The sequence below is a fragment of the Hyperoodon ampullatus genome (genome assembly GCF_949752795.1).
Source record: "Hyperoodon ampullatus genome assembly, chromosome: 1".
NCBI classification, from domain to species: domain Eukaryota; kingdom Metazoa; phylum Chordata; class Mammalia; order Artiodactyla; family Ziphiidae; genus Hyperoodon; species Hyperoodon ampullatus.
This window is the reverse complement of record NC_136914.1, coordinates 177,053,060-177,079,874: the sequence shown is the minus strand read 5'-3', so window position 1 is coordinate 177,079,874 and position 26,815 is coordinate 177,053,060. Positions and strand designations below refer to the sequence as shown.

The 26,815-nt window shown below is 37.3% G+C and overlaps 1 protein-coding gene across 1 annotated transcript in view; it reads right to left on the bottom strand.

Annotated features, from left to right (window-relative positions):
• The window catches only part of ZCCHC4 (zinc finger CCHC-type containing 4), a gene marked incomplete at its 5' end in the record, with an annotated part of 47,764 nt that extends 21,670 nt beyond the window's left edge, over positions 1 to 26,094 (bottom strand). The window contains 5 exon segments of the mRNA XM_079701931.1: positions 7,395 to 7,475; positions 8,001 to 8,276; positions 24,064 to 24,146; positions 25,071 to 25,189; positions 25,968 to 26,094. Coding sequence (XP_079558057.1) covers positions 7,395 to 7,475; positions 8,001 to 8,276; positions 24,064 to 24,146; positions 25,071 to 25,189; positions 25,968 to 26,094 — 686 coding nt within the window.
• Between the last annotated feature and the right edge of the window lie 721 nt (positions 26,095 to 26,815).

Below are 26,815 nucleotides of genomic sequence, written 5' to 3'. Positions count from 1 at the left end.
ACAGCTCCTTTAACCAAATCACAATACGGTGCTTCTTTGCTTCTACTTCTACTCACGGTTATTTATGACTGTCTATAACTGATCACCAACCATGCTGAGTATTTAATACAACGGACAAGCCTAGTTTATCCTCTTCCTATTACACTGAGGCTAAGAGTACAGCTGTAGAGTCAGGTGGTCTGGTTTCAAACTCTGGGTCTCCCACTTATTAGCTGTGTAATCTTAGTAAGTTATTTAACCTATCTGAGCTCCCGTTTCTTCATCTACAAAATAGGAAAATAGTTTCTATAATACCTCATAGGACTTGGTAAGAATAAAGGTAATGTATGTAAAGTGCTGAATACAATGCTAGCTACAAAGCATATACTGAAATGTCAGGTATCATTATTTTAATAAATACCAGCTATAAAGATGTATGTCTCAGTGACTCTAATGTTAGGGAATTATGTTTATGCCCAATCAAAATATCTCCTCCTATAATCTAGATCCGTTTCTTGTTATTCTGTGGAGATGGAAGAACAGCTGTTCCCCATTCTCAGTACAATATCCCTTAATATCACTTAAGATACTGTTAGTACATCTGATGATTTCATAAAACAAATTTGCACTGAAGAAGTAAACAGAAGGTTTGAATAACTGAAAAATATTTAAACTATGTACTGTAACCCAAGGAACATTCCAAAACACGGTGGGACAATGTAAATTACCATTAATAAACAAATGTCTTCCTCTTTAACCAAATCCCAAATAGCTGATAATATAGCTATATCAGTTACTTAATTTACACATATATATTAATACTAGTACAGCTGTGGATCAACCATCATTTGAGAGTGTTCTTCGCTCTTGCATTGCTTTGTGTGGGCAAGGGAAAATACAATCTCTTTTTAAATATATTTCTACCCCCCTCCATTTATTTTCATTGCTTCATGATGCAATAGTCATTTTTTAAAATTAAAAAAAAAATTTATTTACGTAAAATTCAGCATAGCACACTCATCCAAAATGTTCTGGGCAGCAGTGGGCAGAGCCAGAGAGAGAAAAAAGCCAAGATTTCAGCTCTAAGTTTCCATCAAACACAAACAAGGACGCATAATTATTCATATTTTAAATTATGAAAAATCACTCAACATCACCCTCTTAGAATAAAATTGGCCACAAAGAATTATTCTCTCCATTGAATAAGGCAAACAAAACCAATCAGAAATGCATGCACTTGAAAACTGCTCAAAAGGACATTCATTTAATTTGGCCATTCATTCTCTTTAAATCAGAGTCAGTTACCAAGTATGAAACATGTTCTACACAAAGGAAATGTAATCAAGAGCTGAATAAAACTAGTTCATGAAATGAGCCTAAGAAATACATTTTTTGATACAACTTTATTTGGATGACAGTTTGCCAAACAGAGTTTCATATCTTTCATGCTAAAATTAGAGCATATAGAAATCCATCTTAGCAAATGTTAACTTCATATCTTAGACCCCCAGAAAAGGACATTTACCACACATCTACATACAGCCCTGGAGTTGAGGCAGTTCTCTGCAGCCTTGCACAGACCTTACATAGGGCAACAAAAAGCCAAAGTCAAAGTGCCAGAAGGAACTATTCAGTACCACTTTATACCACAAAGGAATGTTTCCCTGATTTAACTGTGGTCCTTGTGAGAAATCTGAACCAACCCCACACTCCATTATAGTGTAAATACAGGCAACAGGCTGAGTTCATTCTGGCTACAAACATATGTCAATAAACCAGCTATATCTTAGCACCCAATGTTGACCTTTTACAGAACTGGCTAAGAAACAGAGCAGCTATCAAGGAAGCCATGCTAGGATACCACAGTACTATGCCTTCAGCTTTTGTCTGCAACACACACACGCAGGTTTACAGACAAAAAGAAAAAAAGCATCTGTGTATTCCATAGGTTATAAAACAACTTTATCCACATCCCCTACTCGCTATTCTGACCAGGGGATTTGAACTACAGGCTCAAGAAAGGTAAAACTACAAGGCGTGGCATTTAAGGCAAAAGAGTTAAAGGGCCATATAAATCTTTCAAATTAAAAGTACATCAGGTGGGCTTCCCTGGTGGCGCAGTGGTTGGGAGTCCACCTGCCAATGCAGGGGACGCGGGTTCGTGTCCCGGTCCGGGATGATCCCACATGCCGCCGAGCGGCTGGGCCCATCAGCCATGGCCGCTGAGCCTGCGCGTCCAGAGCCTGTGCTCCACAACAAGAGAGGCCACAGCAGTGAGAGGCCCGCGTACCGCAAAAAAAAAAAAAAAAGTACATCAGGTAAGATGCAAAGAGTTCTGGAGAATGTGTGCAACGATATGAATGTACTTCACTTACTTAACACTACTGAACTATACACTTAAAAAATGGTTAACATGGTAAATTTTATATTTACTATGTGTACTTTATTGCAATTTTTTAAAAAACAAGTAAACAGGGCAGTAGCAATGAACAATAGATAATAAAATTTTAAAAAACAATTTATTTACAATAGCAACAAAAAGAATAAAGTGTTCAGGAACAAACTTAACAAAAGAAGTACACATCCTGCACACTGAAAACTACAAAATATTGTTTAAAGAACTTAAAGAATATCTAAATAAATGGAAAGACATCTCATATTCATGAACCAGAACACTTAATATTAAGATGAAAATACTCCTCAAATTGATCTATAAATTCAATGCAATCCCTATAGAAAGGCCAGTTGGCTTTTTTGTAGAAACTGAGAAGGTAATTCTAAAATTCATACAGAAGTGCAAGGAACCCACAATAGCCAAAACAATCTTGAAAGAGAATTAAGTTGAAAGACTCACATTTTGCAATTTCAAAACTCAATACAAAGCAACAATAATCAAGATTGCGTGGGACCGGCATAAGGACAGACATAGATCAATGGAATTGAATTTAGAATCTACAAATAAATCCATACATTTATGGTCGTTTGGTTTTCAATAAGGTTCCAAGACCATTCAATGGGAAAAGAATAATCATTTTAACAAATGGTGCCAAGGTAACTGGATATCCACATGCAAAGAATAAAGTTAGACCCCTACCTCACACCATATATAAAAATTACTCAAAAGAAATCAATGATCTAAATGTAAGAGCTAAAATTAAAAACTCTTAGAAGAAAACAAGTGTAAATATTCATGACTTTGGATTAGGCAATAGTTTCTTGGTATGACACCTAAAACACAAGCAACCAAAGAAAACAGAATGATTGGACTCCATCAAAAGTGAAAAAAACACAAAGAATGGGAGAAAATATTTATGAATCATATATCTGATAGGGGTCTAGTATCCAGAATATATTGAGAACTCTTTCAACAATAAGACAAATAACCAATTTTAAAAATGGGCAAAGGACTGAATAGACATTTCTCCAAAAAGATAAACAATTGGCCATAAGCACATGAAAAGATGCTCAACAACATTAGCCACCAATAAAATGCAAAACAAACCACAATGAGACACTACTTCAAAAAGACAGAGAAGGGGGCTTCCCTGGTGGCGCAGTGGTTGAGAGTCCGCCTGCCGATGCAGGGGATGTGGGTTCGTGCCCCGGTCCGGGAAGATCCCACGTGCCGTGGAGCGGCTGGGCCCGTGAGCCATGGCCGCTGAGCCTGCGCGTCCGGAGCCTGTGCTCCGCAACGGGAGAGGCCACAACAGTGAGAGGCCCGTGTACCAAAAAAAAAAAAAAAAAAAAAAAAAGACAGAGAATAACAAGTGTTAACAAAGATGTGGAGAAATTGGAACTCTCATACATTGCTGTTGGTAAAGTAAAACAGTGCAGTCACCTTGGAAAACAGTTTGGGAGTCCCTCAAGAAGTTAAACATAGAATACCACATGACCAAGCAATTCTACTCCTAGGTATAAACCTGTTATGGCCTAGGTTGTGTCCCCCCAACTAATTCATATGCTGAAGCACTGATCCCTCAGTCTCTCAAAAGGTAACTATATTTGGAGAGAGGGCCCTTAAAGAGGTAATTAAATTAATTTTTAAGCATTTATCCTTAAAAAAATTTTTTTTAATTGAAATATGATTGATGTACAATGTTATGTTAGTTTCAGGTGTACTAAGAGGTGACTAAGTTAAAAGGAAGTAATTAGGGTGGGCCCTAATGCATACGACTGGTGTCTTTATAAGAGGAGGAAATCTGGACACATAAAGAGATACCAGGGATGTGCATACACACAGGAAACACCATGTGATGACACAGTTATAAGGCAGCTATCCACAAGCCAAGGAGAGAGATCTCAGAAGAAACCAAACCTGGGACTTCCCTGGTGGCACAGTGGTTAAGAATCCACCTGCCAATGCAGGGGACACAGGTTCGAGCCCTGGTCTGGGAAGATCCCACATGCCGTGGAGCAACTAAGCCCATGCGCCACAACTACTGATCCTGTGCTCTAGAGCTTGCAAGCCACAACTACTGAGGCCGTGTGCCGCAACTACTGAAGCCTGCACACCTAGAGCCCATGCTCTGCAACAAGTGAAGCCACCACAATGAGAAGCCCACACACCACAACAAAGAGTAGCCCCTGCTCTCCACAACTAGAGAAAGCCCGCGCACAGCAACAAAGACCCAACACAGCCAAAAATAAATAAATAAATAATAAAATAAATTTTTAAAAAAAGAAACCAAACCTACTGACACCCTTATCTTCGACTTCTAGCCTCCAAAACTGTGGGAAAATAAATTTCTATTGTTTAACACACCCAGTCTGTGGTATTTTGTTATGGCAGCCCTAGCAAATTAATACAATACCCAAGAGAGATGAAAATGTATGTGCTGCTGACAACTGACATATATTGTCTTGAATAATTCAGTTGTGGACATCTATTTTTTTTTTTTTTTTTTGTCTTTCTAGCACTTATATCTCCCCTCGTTTCAGTCAAACACCTATTTCCTATGGAGAACCCACTCCATAGCACCCTATCTGCCAGGCTACGGTAATGGTTCTGGAATGGCTATGTAACCCCAGGCAAGGTAGGCAGAGTACTCACTGGAGTTTTGCTGCTGGAGCTCTCAGGAAAGATTCTTTTTCTACTGGGCAGTTCAGCTGAGACTATGTAAGTTTAAAGCTGCTGCCCACCAAAGTCCTTGGCAGAATGAAGGAAGCTGTCTGCAGAATAAGGCCAGTACAGAGAGAAACACAGAATGAGAGGTAGAGAGAGAAAGACAGAGCTCTAAAAAATTATGTGAGGCCCAGGATCTCAACTGGACTGAAGCCTGTTATACCCTAGACTCCAGCAGTGTGAGCCAATACATTCGCAGTGACATAAATGGATTTCTGGGACTCTAATGAAAGAAAGGTTCCTGACTAATATGAATGCCTGACTCTAAATACATGAATAACCTGGAAACCAGTTATTAACGCATTTGAAAACTGTTGTGGAACAAAGCAGGGGGATAGGTGGAAAAGGGGAAAGCTAGAAGGATGACAAGAGAGAAATATAGGCTATATAAGAAAGGCTTATATACACTTCCAAAAGCAAAGTTATTTCCAGAGGATAATTTAATTTTGGGGGCCAGACTGACTGGGGTTGAATCCTGAGCTGGACACTTATAAACTGTGACTTTGGTCAAGTTATTTAATTTCTTTGTATCTCAGTTTTCTATTCTGAGGAAAAGGAGAATGTTAATAGTATCTACCCTATAGGTCTATTGTGAGGATCAAAGGATTTAGAATAGGGTTTGACACGTGACAAGTATTCACTGAATACTAGTTATTGTTAATATTGTTATTATAAGACCTCAAAAGTTAAATTTCTACCTTTAAAATAATACATTTATAATAATTTAACAATAATACTTTAGGAAAGAAACATGGTAGTTAAAAAAGAAACTGAGATATTCATACAATGGGATATTATACAACCATAAAAGGAAGTACAGTTATATGCTATGACATGGAGGAATTTTGAAAACATTATGCTAAAGTGAAAGAGGCCAGACATAAAGGTCACACATCGTATGATTCCATTTATATAAAACATCCAGAATAGACAAATCCATGGAGACAGAAAGCAGATTAGTGGTTATTAGGGGAAGTAAGGAGTTTCTTTGTAGTGTGATTAAAAATGTTCTGGAATCATGGGTGATGGCTGCAAAACCTAGTGAATATACCAAAAACTGCTGAAATATACACTTTAAAATGGTAAATTTTAGTGAATTATAACTCAATTTAAAAAAAGAATTTGAGTTTAAGAAGAAGTCCATATTATCACTTATGGAATTCCATTTTCCCGAGGATTACTCACATCAAGCAGGTATTTGTAAAGTGTGTGCTAGTCCTGTTAATAAGGGATGAGGGTTACAGAAGGTGTGGGTTATTTCTGAGAAACATACATGCTTATATTAGATAAACTAAAGTTGACTTGGAAATCTAAAGAAAAATAAATAACGAAAGCTGTACTTTTTATTGTGACTTTCTACACTTTAAAAATCTGTCTGCCTGTTTTTAGGGAGAAAAAGCATATGTAATTTCTTAGAGAACCTGAGTAATAATACTAGAGAGAATCCAGCAAATGCTGGAATATTGGCCAAATAGACTCTATCAGATTAAATAAAAAGAAACTCAAAGCTCAATTCCTTCAATACACTCAAGAACAAGTAAAATATACTAAGAACACGGTGTCTTACAGACTCACCATGAACTCCTGGAAATCAAACAATTACAGAAACTAGGAAGAGTACTTGAAGTTTACAGAATCAGAGAGTCTGAGGATGGACACATTTGCCATCCTGTGTTGTAAATCAAACGTCTGTATCTTCTCAATTACCACCAGAGGGGGGATTCAAGATGTGGTCCACTGTCTCACCTGTTTGTTCCAACACATCAGGTGCCATTTAATTCTGACCCTCTCCCACAAAGCTTATCTGTTTGTTTATCCTCTGCCTCGGGACTTTTCTATTTCCTAGTTAGCACTCCCTCCACTTCAGGTCATGTCCAGTGAAAGACAGTATGCACATCATCCAGTAAAAATATTAAAATACATGTCTTATCACACTTAAAACATCATGATGAAACAAAATTCTGGAGGAAATTTGGAATTACCCTTGAAAAATAAGTATATTAGAAGAAATTTCACTCAACTGAAATGTATCTCTAAATTATAAGCCAAAGACAACTAGACATATTCACAGAGAAAATTTAGGAAGCACACTAGCAAAAGGAGAAATCTACCATCTCCCTGTTTAAAATATGGAAGATTACATGTTGAGTCTATATGACTAAAATGATACCTTATAACCAATCACTACTTCTAAATGTTAAGTAAAGGATTGTAATAGGATTAATAAGACGAAAACATTAAAAAGAAACAGAACACAATGAAGGAGAATAAATATTATACTTTGTAAACCTACCGAAAATCAATATCCAATAAAAGGCTTTTAATGTTAGACTTCTTGTCACCTGATGCTTTCAACCTGATCAGCTCATGCAACCTAAAGCAATTAGTGAAAGCAAATTTAATAAGAAATTACAAATGCCATAGATAACAAGCAAACAAAAAACCCATCAATGTTCTCCTGATATTTCTAATATTTCAGTGAAACACTGAAGAAAATTTGGCAAGTATAAGCAAGGTTTAAATTTCACCAATATTTTTAAAACAGTGGATGGATCTCACCTGAAACAGAAAACTCTAAAATAATAAATAACTTAAGAATCAAATCAGAAAGAATCTCCTATCATATATCAGAAATCTATAAAGATTTCTCTCAAATGGAATAAAGATTACAAACTCCTCAGAGAGGGACCATGCTTTATATTTCCTTTGTATACTTGAAGCTTCATGTCATAACCTGCACATAGTACTGGGTTGGACAAAAAGTTCATTTGGGTTTTCCATATCTTATGGAAAAACCTGAACGAACTTTTTGGCCAATCCAATAAATAACTACTTAATAAATTTTCTTACAGTTTAAATAGTGGTGATGGGAGAATGTTTATAATACCATATAACATACCTTGGTGTCCCAACACACAGTACTCTTCTGAACCCAAGGGTAGAGAGTAGGTCTATCAAGAACAGACAGCTCCTATCAGCAAACAAATACTGGGCATTTGTCTTCTTGTTTTCCAATGGATAAAGGAGTTGACTGGGCCTTTTTAACTGGGTGATAGAAATATCACCCACTATCTGATGCTTGCGATGCTTTTCCTCATCATCTGGCAACAGCAACTGCTGACATCTTTGACAAAACTTCCTCTGAGACAAGGGCAACTCAATAAACTTCAAGTACCTTCAAGACACAACAAAACACAAAGGAATACATTTTAAGTTTGTTGCTTTAAAGACAATTGATTTTCGCCAGGTTTAACATGCAAAAAGTATTATTACTTCCTAAAGAGTACTGCACGAAGAAGCAAAGGTACAAAACAATCTGTGGAATGTTGGCTAGGATTTATGTCTGGCTGCATACCTACAAAGTGGAAAAGAATCAGCGATTTCTTAAAAATTGAGATGCTCCAATTTAGTCACTGGCTGAAGATCAATATCCATTTAAAATGTGAATATAATATATTATTCAAACAACTTAGTAGTAATGGAGACTACTATCACCTTTAAATTTATTGACAAATCTATGTGTTCTAACTTGGAGGTGTTAAACAGTCTGGCTCAGTAAGACAGTCATTTTCAAATGAGAAATTAAGATCATTCTTCAATTTCTTATGGCATACATAGCAAGAAAAATTACCTCCTAAAAGAAAAAATGTTCCCACAAAGCTCCTCTATTCTTAGCAGTACTGATGGAGGCAGTTCTGAGAAGCTCACCCCAAAAGCAGCAAAACAATAATCAAAGCCTTAAGAAATACGATACCAGATAGCCTATTTGATCCCTTTCAAGTCATCTTTATATCTGATTTCAAAGTCACTACTTTGGGGTTTTTTTCCCCTCTCTTTTCATTTTATTACTGATGATTAAAGAGAGAAGAAAATCACAGTACGCTTTTAAAACTGCTGATTTTGTATATGCAATCCAGCTAAGAATTCACAGTAAGATGGACTTCCCTGGTGGCACAGTGGTTAAGAATCCGCCTGCCAATGCAGGGGACATGGGTTCGAGCCCTGGTCCAGGATGATCCCACATGACATGCCGCAGAGCAACAAAGCCCATGCGCCACAACTACTGAGCCTGTATTCTAGAACTCGCGAGCCACAACTACTGAAGCCCATGTGCCTAGAGCCCCTGCTTCGCAACAAGAGAAGCCACCACAATGAGAAGCCCGCACGCCACAACGAAGAGTAGCCCCCGCTCACCACAACTAGAGAAAGCCCACACACAACAATGAAGACCCAAAGCAGCCAAAAATAAATAAATAAATTTAAAAAAATTAAAAAATTTAAAAAAAGAAAGCAGAGTAAGAAAACAAAAGAAAAATAAGTAAGATTATCATGGCTCATAGAGGGTCAGAAATGTCTAGATCTAAGCATGTCAAATAGTGCACTAAAGGATTCTTAGAGTTTGAGAACAGTCATATGATTTCAGCTGAACTAAACTCTGAACTGCACTGTAAAAACTGTGAACTTAACATAGAATCAAAGTGGGTATTAAAACTTTCTGTATATAAGCACAGTTTCACTTCAAAGCACCCAAGGCAGTGAGAAATAGATATTCTGAATGGCGATGGCAAGAAATAAGCTCATCATGCTGGTAATTTAAATGTTTCTATTTCTATGATAACTGTTCTTTTGACAGCTTTATCTATGACTGGAAAGAAAAAGGAGCATGATACTAGAAGAAACTTTAATAGTAATTCAAAGTAAGAGTGTCAGTAGAGAAAAGGGCCCCTAAGACATGAGATGCAAGTGGAAGGAACCAGCACCCTCCTTGGCAACAGACACACTGAATTTACTACTATTACCATTCATTAGTAGCTGTTCATTGTTGAAGACTTCCACATTCAGCCACGAAAAAGCAACAGAGACCAGATTTACCATCCTGGCCCTCAAAAAGTTGATAAAATATATGAAACTACAGTTTTAAGATATTGGACAAAAGAAAAAAGTAGGAAAAAAAAAAAGATGTTGGACAACTGGCAGCCCAAACAGTGAACGCCGAGAGAAGGGAAGAGATGAGTGAGCAGTACAGCTGCTCAGCTTCCTGCCTGTGGAGAGCTGGCTGCACAGGATGGAGGCCCCAAACATAGCACAACAAGTTGATGAGGCAGAGCTGAGAAATCGTGGAGGCCAAGGCAGCTGGATCCACAAGGCAGAGCACTGGATGGTACGCATGGAGTACACGGAAGGCAGACAGCAGACACTGAGCTAGTGCTCCAAGGCCTGCTGAGATTCCCCTCCAGCCTATGCTGAACACTGATTAGCAGGTGCGTGAAAAGACTACCTACCAAGAGAGAGAGGACTGCTGGAAATGAGCAGGTAGAACAATCACCCAGGGCCCAGAGTGAGAAACCTCTGAATCCACAAGGATGAGGTAGGTGCTCAGGACATACAGCCTCAGGAGTGGGAAGAAATCAGCCCTACCCCAAGGCTGCTCTGGTCCTCCAAAAGGCTTAAAGATAAGCCTTCAAAAGCAAGGGACTATAAAGGATCAGCCAGTAAATATTTTGAGCTTGGAAGGCCATCCATTCTCTCTGTCACGACTATTCTATTGCTGCAGCACAAAAGCAACCATAAACCCAAAAAGAAATGAACAGGCATGGCCAGATTTGACCTGCAAACTGTCATTGGCCAACTCCTGCTCAAGAGTATCAAACATTAGCCAAGTAACTTAACTGTATCTTAGAACAAAGCTCAAAAATAGGTAAAGGAATTAAAAATATCCAGTATACAACAAGGTAAAAATCACACTGCCAGCACTGAATCAACTATAACCAGGTATGCAAAGAAACAAGAAAACATGACCCATGATTAGAGGAAAAAAAAAAATCAATCAATTCAAACCAACTCAGAAATGACAGAGATAACATAATCAGTAGGCAAAAACATTCAAGCCATTTTATTATAACTATATTCCATATGTTCCAGAAGGTAGAGGAAAGCATGAGCCTAAGGAAAGCCATGGAAAATATAAAAAGACCCAAATCAAACCTATAAAGATTTTTTAATTGTCTGAAATGAAAAATACCCTTGATGTGACTAACAGCAGTTCAGACACTACAGAAAACAAAAAAACATTGGTGTACTCGAAGGCACAGCCTTAGAAACTACCCAAAATTAAACACCAAAGGGCCTAAATACATGAAAATGGACCCCCGGAAGGGGGGAGGGGGAAGAAAATTTTTTGAAAAAATAATGGTTAAAATTTTCTAAAATTACATTCAAAGATAAAAGAAGCTCAGTGAACCCCATGCACAAGAAATGAAGAAAACTATAAGATACATTATAATAAAATTATTTGAAGATCAGTTGATAAAGAGAAAAATCTTAAAAGAAACCAGAGGGAAAAAAGACACGGAAGAACAAAGGTAAGAATGATACCAGATTTCTCACTGGAAATTAGAAAACAGTGGAACAATACCAATTCTGTACAAATTCTTCCAAAAAACAGAAAGGAGGGTATAATTCCCACTTCATTTCATTAGGCCAACATTACCCCAATATCAAAACCAGAAAAAAATTATAAGAAAACTAAACACCAATATACTTCATGAACACAAACTCAAAATTATTAACAAAACTTTAGTCAATCAAAAACACATATGTAAAGACGGTAATACATCATGACCAAGTGTAGTTGACCCCAGATATGCAAGGTTGCTTTAATGTTTGAATTCAATCAGTGCAATGCACCATATTAAAAATTAAAAAAAAAAAAAATGATCTCATTAGATGCAGAAAAAAAGCCCTTGACAAAAATCAAACATCCATTTGTGATAAAGAATCTCAGAAAACTAGGAATAGAAGGGGACTTCCATAACCTAATAAAGGGCATCTAAGAAAAACTTACAGCTAACACCACTGATGAAAGACTGAATGCATTCTTCCTGAGGCTGGAATAAAGCAAGGATGTCTACGCTTACCATTTCTACTCAGCACTGACCAGGGATTCTAGCCACTTTGATAAGACAAGAAATAAAAGGCACAGATTAGAAAGGAAACATTAAAACTTCTTTACTCACAGACATGATCATGTATATAGAAAGTCCTAAGAAAATCTTCAAAAAAGCTGTTAAATAAGTAAGCTTATCAAGTATAAAAGATAATATACAAAATGAACTCTATTGTTACAGACTAGCAATAAATAATCAGAAACTGAAATCTGAAATATAACAGTTTAAAATAGCATTAAAAATATAAAATATTTAGGAATAAATCTGACAAGAGACATATAACCCTAGTACACTGAAAATTACAAAATGTCATATAGAGAAAAATTAAAGATGACTTAATAACTGGAGAGATATACCATGGCTATGGATTATAAAACTCAGTATTATTAAGATGTCAATTCTTTCCAATTTTATCTATAAATTCAACACAATTTCAATTAAAATCTCAGCAGGACTTTTTGCAGATACTGGAAAACTGATTTTAAAAGGTTCAAAAGCCTGACCCTATTTCATATCATATTTAAAAACTAAGCAAGGACTTCCCTCCCGGTCCAGTGGTTAAGACTCCATGCTTCCAATGCAGGGGGCATGGGTTCAATCCCTGGTCAGGGAATTAAGATTCCACATGCCATGCAGCACAGCCAAAAAAAAAAAAAAAAAAAAAACAAGAAAAAAGAAAAAGAAAAACTAAGCCAAAATGAATCATAGACCTAAATCTAAGAGCTAAAACTATAAAACTTCTAGAAGAAAACACAGGAGAAAATAATAATGATTGGATTTGGCAAAGATTTCTTAAATAGGACTTAAAAAGCACAAAGTATTAAAAAAACCCAATAAATTGGAAATCAAAATTTTAAACTTTTCTTCAAAAGACATCCTTATCGTAAGCAACAAAAGAAAAAATATATTGGACTTAATCAAAATTAAAAACTTTTGTTCTGCAAGGGACACCACCAAGAAAGTGGAAAGACAACCCAAGAACAAGAATATGTTTGCAAATCGTGTATCTGGTAAAGGAACAGCATCCACAATACATAAGAATACTTACAACTCAACGATAAAAAGAATTAGACCAACTAAAAAATGGCAAAGGAAGTGAATAGACATTTCTCCAAAGAAGATATACAAATAGGCAATAAGCACATGGAAAGATGTTCAACATCATTAGCAATCAAAGGAAATGCAAATCAAAACCACAATGTGATACTACATCACACTTAATATGATGACTATAATTTAAAAAATAATATTAAGTGTTGTGTAGAATGGGGACAAACTGGAACCTCATAAATTGCTAGTGGGAATGTAAAATGATGCCGCTACTTTGGAAAACAGTTTGGTATGGTTAAACACATTTATCATATGATCCAGCCACTCCACTCCTAGGTATTTACCTAAGAGAAATAAAAACATGAGTCCATACAAACCCTTATACACAAATGTTTGTAGCAGCTTTATTTGTAATAGGCAATAACTGGAGGCAACCTGAATGTCTACAAACAGGTGAAAATATATCCATACAACACAGTATTATTCAGGAATAAAAAGGAATAAACTAATGATACAAACACTTAAACATGGAAAAACATCAAAAATATTTATGCTAAGTAAAAGAAGCTAGACACACATCCCCTCAAAAAATACTATATACTGTATAATTCCTTTATGTAAAATTCTAGAAAATGCAAACTAATCTATAGTGGCAGAAAGCAGATCAGTGGTTATCTGCGGCCTTTGGGGATGGAGGAATATAGGATAATGGTAGAGGAGGAAACTTTTGGGGGTACTGGATATGTTCATATTCTTAATTGTGGTGATGGTTTCATGAGTAGATGGTTTCACGTCAAAACTTATCAAACTGTAATTTTAAATACATGCAACTTATTGTACATAAATTATTGTACTTCAGTAAAGCTGAAAAATTTGAGGAAAAAATGCTAATTTTCCCCTAACAACCCACATTCCTCCAGGGTGCCCATACACCCCTGTTTACCCAGGACAGTCCCAGTTTACATCTGCTGTCCTGGAGTTCCATCTAGTTAGTGCCCCCTTTTACTCTCAGAAAGTATTCTGGTTTGGATTAAAATTATATGGGCACCCTACCTATAACTTCCATCATATTGTAAAAATTAAATCAAATTCAAAAAGTGCTATACCAAAAAGAATAATTTCAATTAACTAAAAAAACCTAAATTTTTAAAATACATGTTTTCATAGTGATATTAAAAATAAAAGAACAATGACCCTGATAAGTCAACTCTGTAAGTTGCTGGGGTACCGAATCATTATTCTGAAAACAGGCTGAAAACAAACAATAAGAGGGGAAGAAGTAAACATTTATCTTGACTTCCCAGATGAACTGTAACACGGTTAAGTCAACAGTTGATGAAACAAAGTTCTTCTTTAAAGAATCGCAGCTAATAAATGCATGAGCGATGACAGGAATTTGTAAACCCTTATAACTCTAGGCAATGATCATCAATTACTGCTGAAATCATTAGAAGAAACAGTGACATAGCACTTTATAATGGATGGTATAGGCTGGCCTATACTTATATGACCTGAACACACAACCAATCTTATAACACACTAAGTGAACAGCCAGACATTATCTGCCTTTTGATGTGATATAAAAGGAAACAGACCACACAACTTACAGAAGAGTGTTGCTCCTAAAACTGAACTTGATTCTGGGGATGCCTCTACTTTCCAAGAACTACAGGGGATAGAATAAATGTTAGCTGACACTATAGGATGCAATCAACCAAATTCAGAATATGGAAATTTCTATCAGACAAATGACTGTTTCTTCAATGAATAAAAGATTAAAGATATCAACCAATTGCCATGTGTAAAGCCTCTTTGGATCCTGATTTGAACAGACCAATTATAAACTGGCATTTATGAGGTAACCAGAGAAACACTGAACACTAACTGCATGCTACGTAACATTAAAAAACTGTTTATGTTTTAGGTATTTTAATAGTATCATGATCATGTTTTTTTTTAAAGCCTTATCTCTTAAGATACATAGAGAAGTGTTTCCAGGTAGAACTATATAAGGTCCAGATTGGAGGTTGGGGTACAGGATACAGGGGAAACAAAATTAGCCTCGTACTGATGACTGATGAAGCTGGGTGTGGGTGCAGGAGGTTCTTAGTATACTGTTCTCTCTGCTCTTGTGTATGCTTGAAATTTTCCTAAATAAAAGGTATTAAGAAGTGCTTTAAAGGAAAGGGAAAAGTTAAACTCAAAGAAAACAAAGACAACTCCTGAAGATCACTAAGCAAGAACTGGGTTGTACTCGGCCCTAAGATCATGTGAGACTTGGTTTTTCATTCTTTGGCAATAGGGACATAATCTGGGAAATTTCTCAGAACTCAAGAACATGAGTTTCCAGTTTGAAAGGATTTTCCTAACGCCAAGTAAAATAAAATAAAACAGACTTACATCAGATAGATCATCATGACATGTGATAGAATAAAGATTAGAATAAAGATTCTAAATAACTGACAGAGGGATTAAACAAGTCACAAGTCACACATAAGAGATCAAGAATGAACTTGCTGAACTTGAACTTCTCAACAGCTATAATGAAGACAGAAGAAAATGGAGCACTGCCTTCCAAACCCTGAAGGAAAGATATTCCCAATCTAGAATTCTATCATCTGTATAGGTTATAAATCAAGTATCAGCATAAAGGTATTTTCAGAAATATAAGATCTCAAAATATTTACTTCCTTTTAAGCATTCAGGAAAAAGATCAAGTCAACTGTTGGGTGGTCAAAATCAAACTGGCCCCAGATATCTACAGTACCTACTTAACTCTAGAACAGTGCTCCACAAAGAGGGCCATGCACTGGAGCTGGCCGCCAAATGTTTCCAGTTCCTGATGAGACAAAGACAGACATCCAGAGTACATGTTTAGAAACTTTTATACCAATTAGACAGAGTACTTTTAGGTCTGTTCAATCTAATAATAAAAAATGTGGGCTTGTATTTTGTATGTCTTCTCTTTTTTTCATTTTATTTTCTAGTTATTTATTTCTATTATATTTACAGAAGTATCTGATCCCAGTGGACTAGAAATAAAAATAAAAACATAAAACAAGCAAAAGACTGACCCTTTAACACAGATCATTTAAGAAGTACTGCTCTGGAGGACATGAAGCAATCCTGCAAAGTTCCCAAGTAAAACATACACCCAAATAATTTTATACTTAAGTACCATGCCATTCAAGAATAAAGGAGTTACACAGACATAAAAAACAAACTTATGGTTACTACAAGGGAAAGGTGGGTGGGGAGAGATAAATTAGGAGTTTGGGACTAGCAGATACACACTACTGTATATAAAACAGAAGTAACAAAGTCCTACTGTATAGCACAGGAAACTATATTCAATATGTTCTAATAAACTATAATGGAGAAGAATCTGAAAAAGAATATATAACTGAACATATATATATATATATATATATATATATATAGAGAGAGAGAGAGAGAGAGAGAGAGAGAGAGAGAGAGAACCGAATCACTTTGCTGTACACCAGAAACTAACACAACATTGTGAATTAAACAATACTTCAATTTAAAAAATATATATGTAAAAGAAAAAATAAAGAGATCAAATTTCTACTTTTCAAAAAAGAAAGAATAAAGGAATTAAATATTTCTGGACTTGGAAGAACTCAGGTTATATAGTTATATTACCTGGATCCTTCATGAAGAACCTCCTGGACAGCTGGATGCCAAGGAGAAAGGGCAACCATTACAAATGGGAACATTTCTGAAAGCTCAAGGACAAATTTCTCCAAGAAGATGAAACCAATAGATTATGCTACATTTGAATGTTCTGAAAGGATTCAGACAACAGGCAGAGAGTTTGCAGTTGAATCACTTCTGAAGCACATAAATAATTAAGCAAATAGTCACTATAACAACAAATAAATTCAAAACTGTTATTAACTAGGAGGAAAATAAAAAGCTGTGTAGGAAAGAAGTTATTATGATTTATATATTTTTATATAAATGGAATCATACAATAGCCACAGATATTTTGATTTAAATTTTTTTGATTAATAAAAGCCTTTTAAAAAAAATTAAAACTGCTAGAGGATGAATTTCAGCCAAATAGGAGATGAGTGCAGAAACTACAGCAAAGGGGCTATCAGTCAGCACTAAATCTATTTGACTACAGACTAAAAACAGAAAAAATATGGGTATTACAGTTAGAGTACAAAATGTAAATAATATAAAACCAAATAAAACTGGTATGGGAAGAGGAAGGGAAAGGGAAATCAAAAAGTATATTGATTTTCTCATATTTTAGAGCCATCAGCCAAAAGATATAATTTAAAACTGAAAAACCAAGTAAAAGAGCTATAAGCAATATTCAAAGGCATAAAGGTTAACCCTAAAAAGAAATAACCAACTAAAATCAGATAGTAATTGAGCCCAAGTGCCACAACTACTGAAGCCTGTGCATCTAGAGCCTGTGCTCTGCAACAAGAGAAGCCACCCAATGAGAAGCCTGTGAACCGCAAGGAAGAGTAGCCCCCGCTTGCCGCAACTAGAGAAAAGCCTGCACGCAGCAACAAAGACCCAAGGCAGCCAAAAATAAAAATTAATTAATTAATTTAAAAAATTATTAATAAAAAAAATCAGATAGTAATTATAGAGAAGGAAAGAGAGAGGAAGAAGAAACATATTAAGTAATCATTTCTCATTTTTAGATCGAGGAAGGCAATCCAAAAAAAAAAGAATTAAATATGGTTTAAAAGGTTACAAAGGCAACCATTAGAACAAAAATACAGAAGAAACACGCATTAAAAAAAGAAAAACCGGGCTTCCCTGGTGGCGCAGTGGTTGAGAGTCCACCTGCCGATGCAGGGGACACGGGTTTGTGCCCCAGTCTGGGAAGATCCCACATGCTGCGGAGCAGCTGGGCCCGTGAGCCATGGCCGCTGAGCCTGCGTGTCCGGAGCCTGTGCTCCACAACCGGAGAGGCCACAACAGTGAGAGGCCCGTGTATCGCAAAAAAAAAAAAGAAAAACAAACACAGACCATAGAGTGAAAGAGCATAAAAAGAAGCAATAAAAATAATATAACAAAACTAAGACCAAGCATATCTGTCATATCCACTATGAAAATGGGCTAAACCCACCCATTAAAAGAAAGCCTGGGGACTTTCCTGGTGGCACAGTGGTTAGGAATCCACCTGCCAATGCAGGGGACACAGGTTTGAGTCCTGGTCTGGGAAGACCCCACATGCCACGGAGCAACTAAGCCCGTGAGCCACAACTACTGAGCCTGCGCTCTAGAGCCCGCGAGCCACAACTACTGAGCCCGCATGCCACAACTACTGAAGCCCTCACACCTAGAGCCCACGCTCTGCAACGAGAGAAGCCACCGCAGTGAGAAGCCCACTCACCTCAACGAGGTAGCAGCAGTAGCTCCTGCTCGCCGCAATTAGAGAAAAACCCACGCGCAGCAACAAAGACCCAACGCAGCCAAAAATAAAACAAATAAATAAATTAATTTAAAAAAAAAAAGAAAGCCTGTCAGATTGGATCACAAAGCAAAATCCAATCACTTCTAAGATGCAAACATTTTCACATTTTAGCATCTAGGATATTGAGACATGATTTATAACTGCCATCAGCCAGACTGTAGGTGGAGTGTCACTGCCATTATCCCATGACTCAGTCCCAAAACACAAAGTTATTGTACATGCACTCAGGGACCAAAACAGAGGAATGGAGCAGAAGCACACTTTTGATATTAGAGAAGTAAATAGTTGTCATTGAATGAATGATGAAAACAATCAACGGCTTTATAGGAAAAAGGAGAAAGGAAGCTCCCCAAATAGATAATGCTGTGCCAGCTTCTGCTACTTAAATATGGTCAAAAGGACTGCCTATCACACACCAAGTGAAGCCAACTGAAGGCAGCAGAAGCTGCAAAATCACCAGGAAGAGATGAAAGTTCAAAGCGAGGGGCTAGTGTGGCAATTCACTCACTACATGGGACTATCTTAAGGCACTAAGTTTAATTATTTTTAAATGAAGGAAAAAAAGAACAATGTTAAATGAAACTCCACTAATGTATTTTGTGCCTGGTCAAAACTGTCCTTCAGAAAGCTTTCATTGCTAGTTTATTAACCTTCTCTTGACAAAAGATCAACTGAGATCTTGTGCATATTTCTATTCAAAATTATATCATTATCATTCAACTGTATGGCTTTAAATGTAACATTCAGACACAAGGGGTTTTTCTTAAGTTTGGTAGGAAGAACTTGAGACTCTCAGGAACTAAGGATTACTCAGTGCTCCTTCCTCATTTGTACTTACTACACATACCCAGGGGGGAGAAGAAATTCATTCTGCTGCATGGCTCAGCATGACTCACAAATTGCAGGCTAGCATTTTGAAATGTCATTTTTATTGATCTCCATTTGATGTTCCATTTGACTTTCCGGGAGTAGACAAATTATGTTTATGGCATTTCCCTAATAGCAGACCTTGAAAATCTGAGTTTAAATGAGCTCTGGAAAAAAAACATAACCGAATGAAATATCAACTAAACAAAACTATCAGGATGCACATAAATTAATGCTGATTTTAGCATTAAAATATATCTTCCCTAAGACTTCAGCGGTCACGATAAAGATGTCAACATACTACATAATAGAATAACGCATTTCAGGGCATAACAGGCAGCTAAAAACTATAAGGAAAGTCAAGTCTCAGGCACAAAATGTAAATCTGTCAACTGAACACGTATGAAATATAAGGCATGGTTGAAATTAGAAAAATGAATATCAAATCCTATTCTGTAGAACCTAGAAGTCTGTGCAGCACTGCCAGTTCCATAATAAAAATCAAGTAAGAAAGGTCAATTTATCTCAATAGCCACCATTATTCCTTTCTAATAATTTCAAAACTAAATCAGTCAATGAAAAGCTATTGTTATATCACAGTAGCAGATAAAAAGTTTGCTTTATAGAATAGGTATAATGTTTTAATGCATTTTAACACTTTCAAATATAGTAGTTATTTAATAAGATAACATAAATGAGTTGTATAAAGTTAAATTAGAAAACAATTATAATCTCAAGTAACAGTACATCATCCTTACATCCATTTACACACAAGAATAATCTGCCAGTCTCAAGCTGAAGACACACTAAGAGAGTAAGTAATTAATAACATAGAAGAGGTAATTTAGTAAGCCTTTGGTTTTAAAAAGGCAAAATTTTTAATTTTGAGAAATGACTGATTTCAAACTTTTCACTCTTGTCGAAAGCATGTAAGAAAGCATAAGAGCATCAACTATAAAGTGATCCAGTGAAATCAGTGATATTACATTTCAAAAGCAAAAACTTTTACCCATCCTCCAAAACCTGTTTGAATACTATATCCTTAAACTGAATTGATCAGCTAAGGCACAAGTTAGCTGTAAAGCTTCTGACCTTCCAGAGTACTAAATCTTTTCTATGAATACTGTCAACACAAAACATTCTTCTTTTGCACTGTATTATGTTTAAATATATCTCAACTCCATTACTGGCATTTTAAGTTCTTTTTGAACCCTCAACAAAGAATGAATAAATGACTGGATGGATGGAATGGATGGAGGCTTGGACAACAAAATCTGAGGTTTGGGGTCACAGATGATTTAGGATGTTGAAAATGACTTTATTAAGACATGCTCTCAAGAATCAGCACTAAATAACAGATGAAATTATGGCCCCCAAGAAATAACCTTTTGAAAATTCTTTAATATTCCATAGTCTAGCCAGTGTTTTAAAATTCTAATTAACATGAAATGTGAATTTCAAAAATTCTTCAGTATCAAAAACCATACTCTGGTCGTACAAAGACTTGCACAGTGGTTTAGCTCCAGACTAAAATCTTATTACGCAAGGAAAGAAGATCATCTAAATTTTCTTATAGAGTGTAACTGCATCACCAATATCCTTATGTAATAATATGAAGTACATGCTTATCAGCTAAAAGTGATACAGCAGAGTACAAAACTATGTCCACATGATGATCACAATCTTGTACAACAAACCTTTGCATAGGAAAAAAGGCCAGAAGGAAGACTACAAAATGACCAAGGTGATGGGTTCAAAGGGAGAAACCATTAGTGATATATTTCTTTCTGTATCTTCAATATTCTATCTCATTATAATAACCTCATAATAATATATCTCTATATAACTCTTTGTTTCATATCCTTATATCTCCTTAAATTAAATCACTACACATCATATATTAATTACTATCTGCTTATATGCTTAAAAATACTGTTTTAGAATCTGGGAGACATAAGTTTGAGTCACTGCTCATTCATTCTAACAGTATGAAGTTGATGAAGTTACTTAACTTCTCCAAGCCCTCAATTTTCTCATCTAAGTAAACCATCTTGGCAGGATTTAAACAATATATCATGGAAAACACCTCGCATAGTGCCTAGCTCAGTGGTGCTCAATTTACATTAATTCCTTTTTCTACATTTTTTGTTGTTGATTTAATTCCCATAAATTAAGTAGACTTAATCACTGATTAAGTACTGCAGTTAAGGGGTAATCAAGTTATCTCAAGAAAAGTCTCCCCTATCAAAGGACTTTAAAAGCTACTAAGAAGCTCAAAAAGACATTTTTAACAGATCCCAGTATTCCTTTACACTTAGCCTAGATATGACCTCAGAATCCTTCTAAACACAGCAGCCCAGGTATCCAGCAGGAGTTATCATGAGAGTGAAAACCTATTTGTCATCAGCAACCCAGACAGAGGCTTCTTAAGAAGTCTCTCCCAGCACACAGAACACAACGCCTATAACAAAGGAGAGGGATGAATTCTTTTCACAAGTTTGCCAAAAAATTAAATCTATGACTCAATTCCAGTTCACCCAATAAAACATTTTAAAAATGCAAATTTTTAGGGATTTCCCTGGCAGTCCAGTGGTTAAGACTTCACCTTCCAATGCAGGGGGTGCAGGTTCAATCCCTGGTCAGGGCGCTAAGATCCCACATGCCTCACAGACAAAAAACCAAAACACAAAACAGAAGCAATATTGTAACAAATTCAATAAAGACTTTTAAAATGGTCCACATCAAAAAAAAAATCTTTAAAAAAAATAAAAAATTGGCGTACCACATAAAAAAAAAAAAGCAGCGGTGAGAGGCCTGTATACCACAAAAACAAACAAACAAAAAATTGGGCTTCCCTGGTGGCGCAGTGGTTGAGAGTCCGCCTGCCGATGCAGGGGACACGGGTTCGTGCCCCGGTCCAGGAAGATCCCACATGCCGCAGAGTGGTTGGGCCCGTGAGCCATGGCCGCTGAGCCTGCGCGTCCGGAGCCTGTGCTCCACAACGGGAGAGGCCACAACAGTGAGAGGCCCGCATACCGCAAAATAATAATAATAATAAAAAATAATAATAAATAAAAAAAATTTTTAATGAATATTTTTAAAAACAGATGTTTACAGCTTTTAAAAGTTTTTTTTGTTTGTTTGGTTTAGTATTTCAAAAAGGAAGATTACAGTAAATCTTCATGAGATTGGATTTGGCAATGGATTCTTAGCTATGATACCAAAAGCACAAGCAACAACAACAAAAAAATAGAAAGCTGGACTTCATCAAGGTTAAAAACGCTTGTGTATCAAAGGACATCACTGAGAAAGTGAAAAGACAATCTACAGAATGAGAGAAAATATTTTCAAATCATCTGATAAGAGTGTAGTATCTAGAACATATAAAGAACTCCTTCAGCTCAACTACAAAAAGACAAATGACCTTATTAAAAATGGACAAAGGACTTGAATAGACATTTCTCCAAGAAAATATACAAATGGCCAAAAAGCATATGAAAAGATGGTCAACATAATTAATAATGAGGGAAATGAAAATCAAAACTACAATGACATACCACTTCACAACTGCTAGGATGGCTATAATCAAAAAAACAGAAGATAATATGTGTTGGCAAGGACAGAGAGAAATTGGAACCCTCATACACTGCTGATGGGGATGTTAAATGGTGCAGCCACTGAAGAAAACAGGTTGGTAGTTCCTCAGAAAACGAAGCATAGTATTACCATATTATCCAGTAATTCCACTCCTAGGTATACATGCAAAAGAAATGAAAACAGGGGCTCAAACAGATATCTATACACCAACATGTACTGAGTATTATTCACAATAGCCAAAAGATGGAAACACCTGAGTGTCCACTGATGGATGAATGGATAAACAAGATGTGGTACAGGGACTTCCCTGGTGGCACAGTAGTTAAGAAACTGCCTGCCAGTGCAGGAGACAGAGGTTTGAGCCCTGGTCCGGGAAGATACCACATGCCACAGAGCAACTAAGCCCATGTGCCACAACTACTGAGCCTGCGCTCTAGAGCCCGCAAGCCACAACTACTGAGCCCCCATGCCTAGAGCCTGTGCGCTGCAACTAGAGAAAGCCCGCATGCAGCAACGAAGACCCAACGCAGCCAAAAACTAAATGAATAAATAAATAAATTTATAAAAATAAAAAGATATGGTACATGGATACAAAGGAATATCATTCAGCCATAAAAAGGATGAAGTTCTGATACATGCGACAACATGAATGAGCCTTGAAAACACAACGCTAAGTGAAATAAGCCAGACACAAAAGGACAAATATTGATGATTCCACTTATCTGAGGTACCCAGAACGGTCAAATCATAGAGACAAAAAGTAGTTAGAGGTTACCAGGGATGGGAGGAAGGTGGAATGGGGAGTTATTGCTTACTGGTGACAGAATTTGTTTGGGGTGATGAAAAAGTTTGTAAACAGATAGTGGTGATAGTTGCACAACACTGTTAATGTAATTAATGTCACTAAATTGGTAAATGTTATCTTATATATATATTTTACCACAATAAAAAGAAATTAATTACTGAAAGTAAACTTAAAGGCACTGAGGGAAAAAATAACAATAGGATAATAAATGAAAATGACACGGCATCAGTACCTTTCCACACACTGCGAACGGGATAAAGGAGGCTGACATCTTCGGTTATGCGCTTCTCGGGCAGCAAGTCTGGCTCCTGACAACTGAAACAGAGTACAAAATAAACTTAATAAACCATCAAACTTGCTACTATCCTAGAAAAACTGGTATCGCATTCTGCCATCAAAAGGCCAGAAAATCGAGCAACTCTAAGCTGTAAACAAGCATTCATTCCACAGGAAAACAAAACACATTAACCTGGGAAAATTCTAGAGCAGTTTGAAACAATAACCAACATATTAAACCACTGAGGGATTAATTCACAGATAGTGATCTTAACGAGTCTACAGAAGAGTGGCATACAGACTTCCAACAAACCTAACAAAGCTGAAAGCTTTCTAGTCAAAACTTTCAGGGCTTCCCTGGTGGCGCAGTGGTTGAGAGTCCACCTGCCGATGCAGGGGACACGGGTTCGTGCCACGGAGCGGCTGGGCCCGTGAGCCATGGCCGCTGAGCCTGAGCCTGTGCTCCGCAACGGGAGAGGCCACAACAGTGAGAGGTCCGCGTACCGCAAAAAAAAAAAAAAAAAAAAAAAAAAACTTTCAGAAACTTTAATTGGAGCTGAGTCCAAGAGAATTCCAAGCTCATAACTGTATCTCTAAGTGCCTTCATCAGTCATCCAGTAGCGGAATAAGGGATGGTCAATGCAAATGCTTCCCAAAAAGTGTTTTTCTAAAGCACTTCCTGGAATGATAATGACCTGCACTCTTTAGGGAGAAATCTATATTGGCAAAACCAATACTAACACCTCAGAAAGCCTTAAAGGGAACTCAGACTTTGAGACAGTAGTTTAAGACATCAGTAATCAGAGTAAGTTCAGAGTAAATATAAACTCCCGTCTCTCAAACCAAAAAACATGGTATCTTCATCTCTTGAGAGATTTATCTCATACATTCTCAATGAAATGTCACAGACATCAACAATTTTTAAAATATATATATATATATATATCCAAAAAGTTGATATACCTTTTCATCTTCCCATTGAAAAAAATTACAATCTTTTCTATCTCTACAAGCTGAGCAGGCATAAAACCTCCGTGTTTCTTCTTTCCCTTGGTTCGCCTTTACAAACAGAAGAGTGGGTCCTAGTTCCAGAATAGGAAAAAATAAGTCAAACAGTCATCTACCTCAAGTTCCTAGTTTTCATCGCCTTTAAATAAAATTTGTTTCAGTTTTATGCACAATTTGTCACAATTAAATGCACTACTCTGTTTAATAATATTTTTTCCCCCAAAGTCACAACATTCAGGCAAAGACTACTTAAGAAATAAATTTTGAAAACTGGTCTCTCCAGAAAGAAAATGCTATTGTCAGTACAGTTGCAGTCCACATGGTGAACGGCCTGGGTCCTGACACAACAAAGACGGAGTCCAAACAACTGAGCACTCTGCCACCTCCGCTCAGTTATCCTTTCAGTGAAAATCTGAGCTTTTAGAGCTGGACACACTCTCTCTCCGCAAGAAAAAATGGGTCTAGTTAAGCAAGAATTCATTCTATCGTGCTCCCTAACGTTTTTTTAAGTTTAATGGAAAAGACAGTAAAACAACAAATGAAATCTTCAAGTACTTGGCAACGGGAATTACTCAATAACACATATCCTTTTTGCCTAGCCTCTGCCTCGTCCCTTCAAAAAACATGTAACAGCCGTAAAGCCAAAACCACAACAGTGGGGACTTTCTATGACGGTTTCTTAAGTAAGTGGAAAACCACAATTTCCCGAGGAAGGAGCGTTTTCTAGATATCACACTCGGTGGGAGAGAGAGGGGGATCTGGATCCGGGAGCCCTAAAAGCCCACGGCACATTCAGGCTCACCCACGCCCCTTGGCTCCCGACAGCCAGGCTGAGCCCAGACGCGGACCCACCGTGAGGGCACAGTGGGGCGGGCGGGGCGGGATCGGAGGAAACCACCACCTCGACTCCCGAGTTCCCCTGGCGACCCGAGCTCCCCTCTGCCTCTACGGCTCCAAGTCGCTCCCTGGGCGCCGCCATCTTCCCGCCGCTGTCCCGAAAGCCTCAGTCCGAAGCAAAGAGGCTGAGAAAGAGCGCCGCCATGACCCGCCGTGACTCAGAGCGCCCCCTATCCCCTAGGAGGAGCTTCGGCCACTGGGGCAGAGGTCATGTCCCGAAACCCAACTTCTGCTGGAATGTCTGAGAAAGAAGCCGTAAGAGTTCCATGTTGTCATCTCAGTGATTTCTCATGTATCTGAGGGGTTCAGCTCTCTAATCTTACCTGAGCTGAGTCATGTGTCTAGTGACCGGCTGATCTAGGTTCACCTTGGCAAGAGTAACTCAGCTCTGCTCCATGTGTCTCTCATCCTCCTGCTGTAACCAGCAGGCCAGCCTGGGCACATTTCTTTCATGGGAATGACAGGAGCACAACAGAGCTAGGAGAAATAGACAAGGTTTTTAAGGCCTAGGCTCGGAGCTGCCACTGTCACTTCTACCTCATTCTTTTGGCTCAAGCAAGTCATGTGGTCAAACATTGCAGAGTTACATGGCAAAGGGCATAGATCGGAAAGGGGTGAAGAATTGGAGCCAATGACACAGTCTGTCACAAAAGCACTCTTCACTGGGACAACCAAGTGTCTGGTGGTACTGTTTCCCACCACTTAAGGAGCACCTGCCTCAGCAAGAAGACAATAAGGAGGAAGCAAAACTAGGAGGTAGGAATGTGTGACGATACCATGTGAGCACCTAGATCCAACCATGC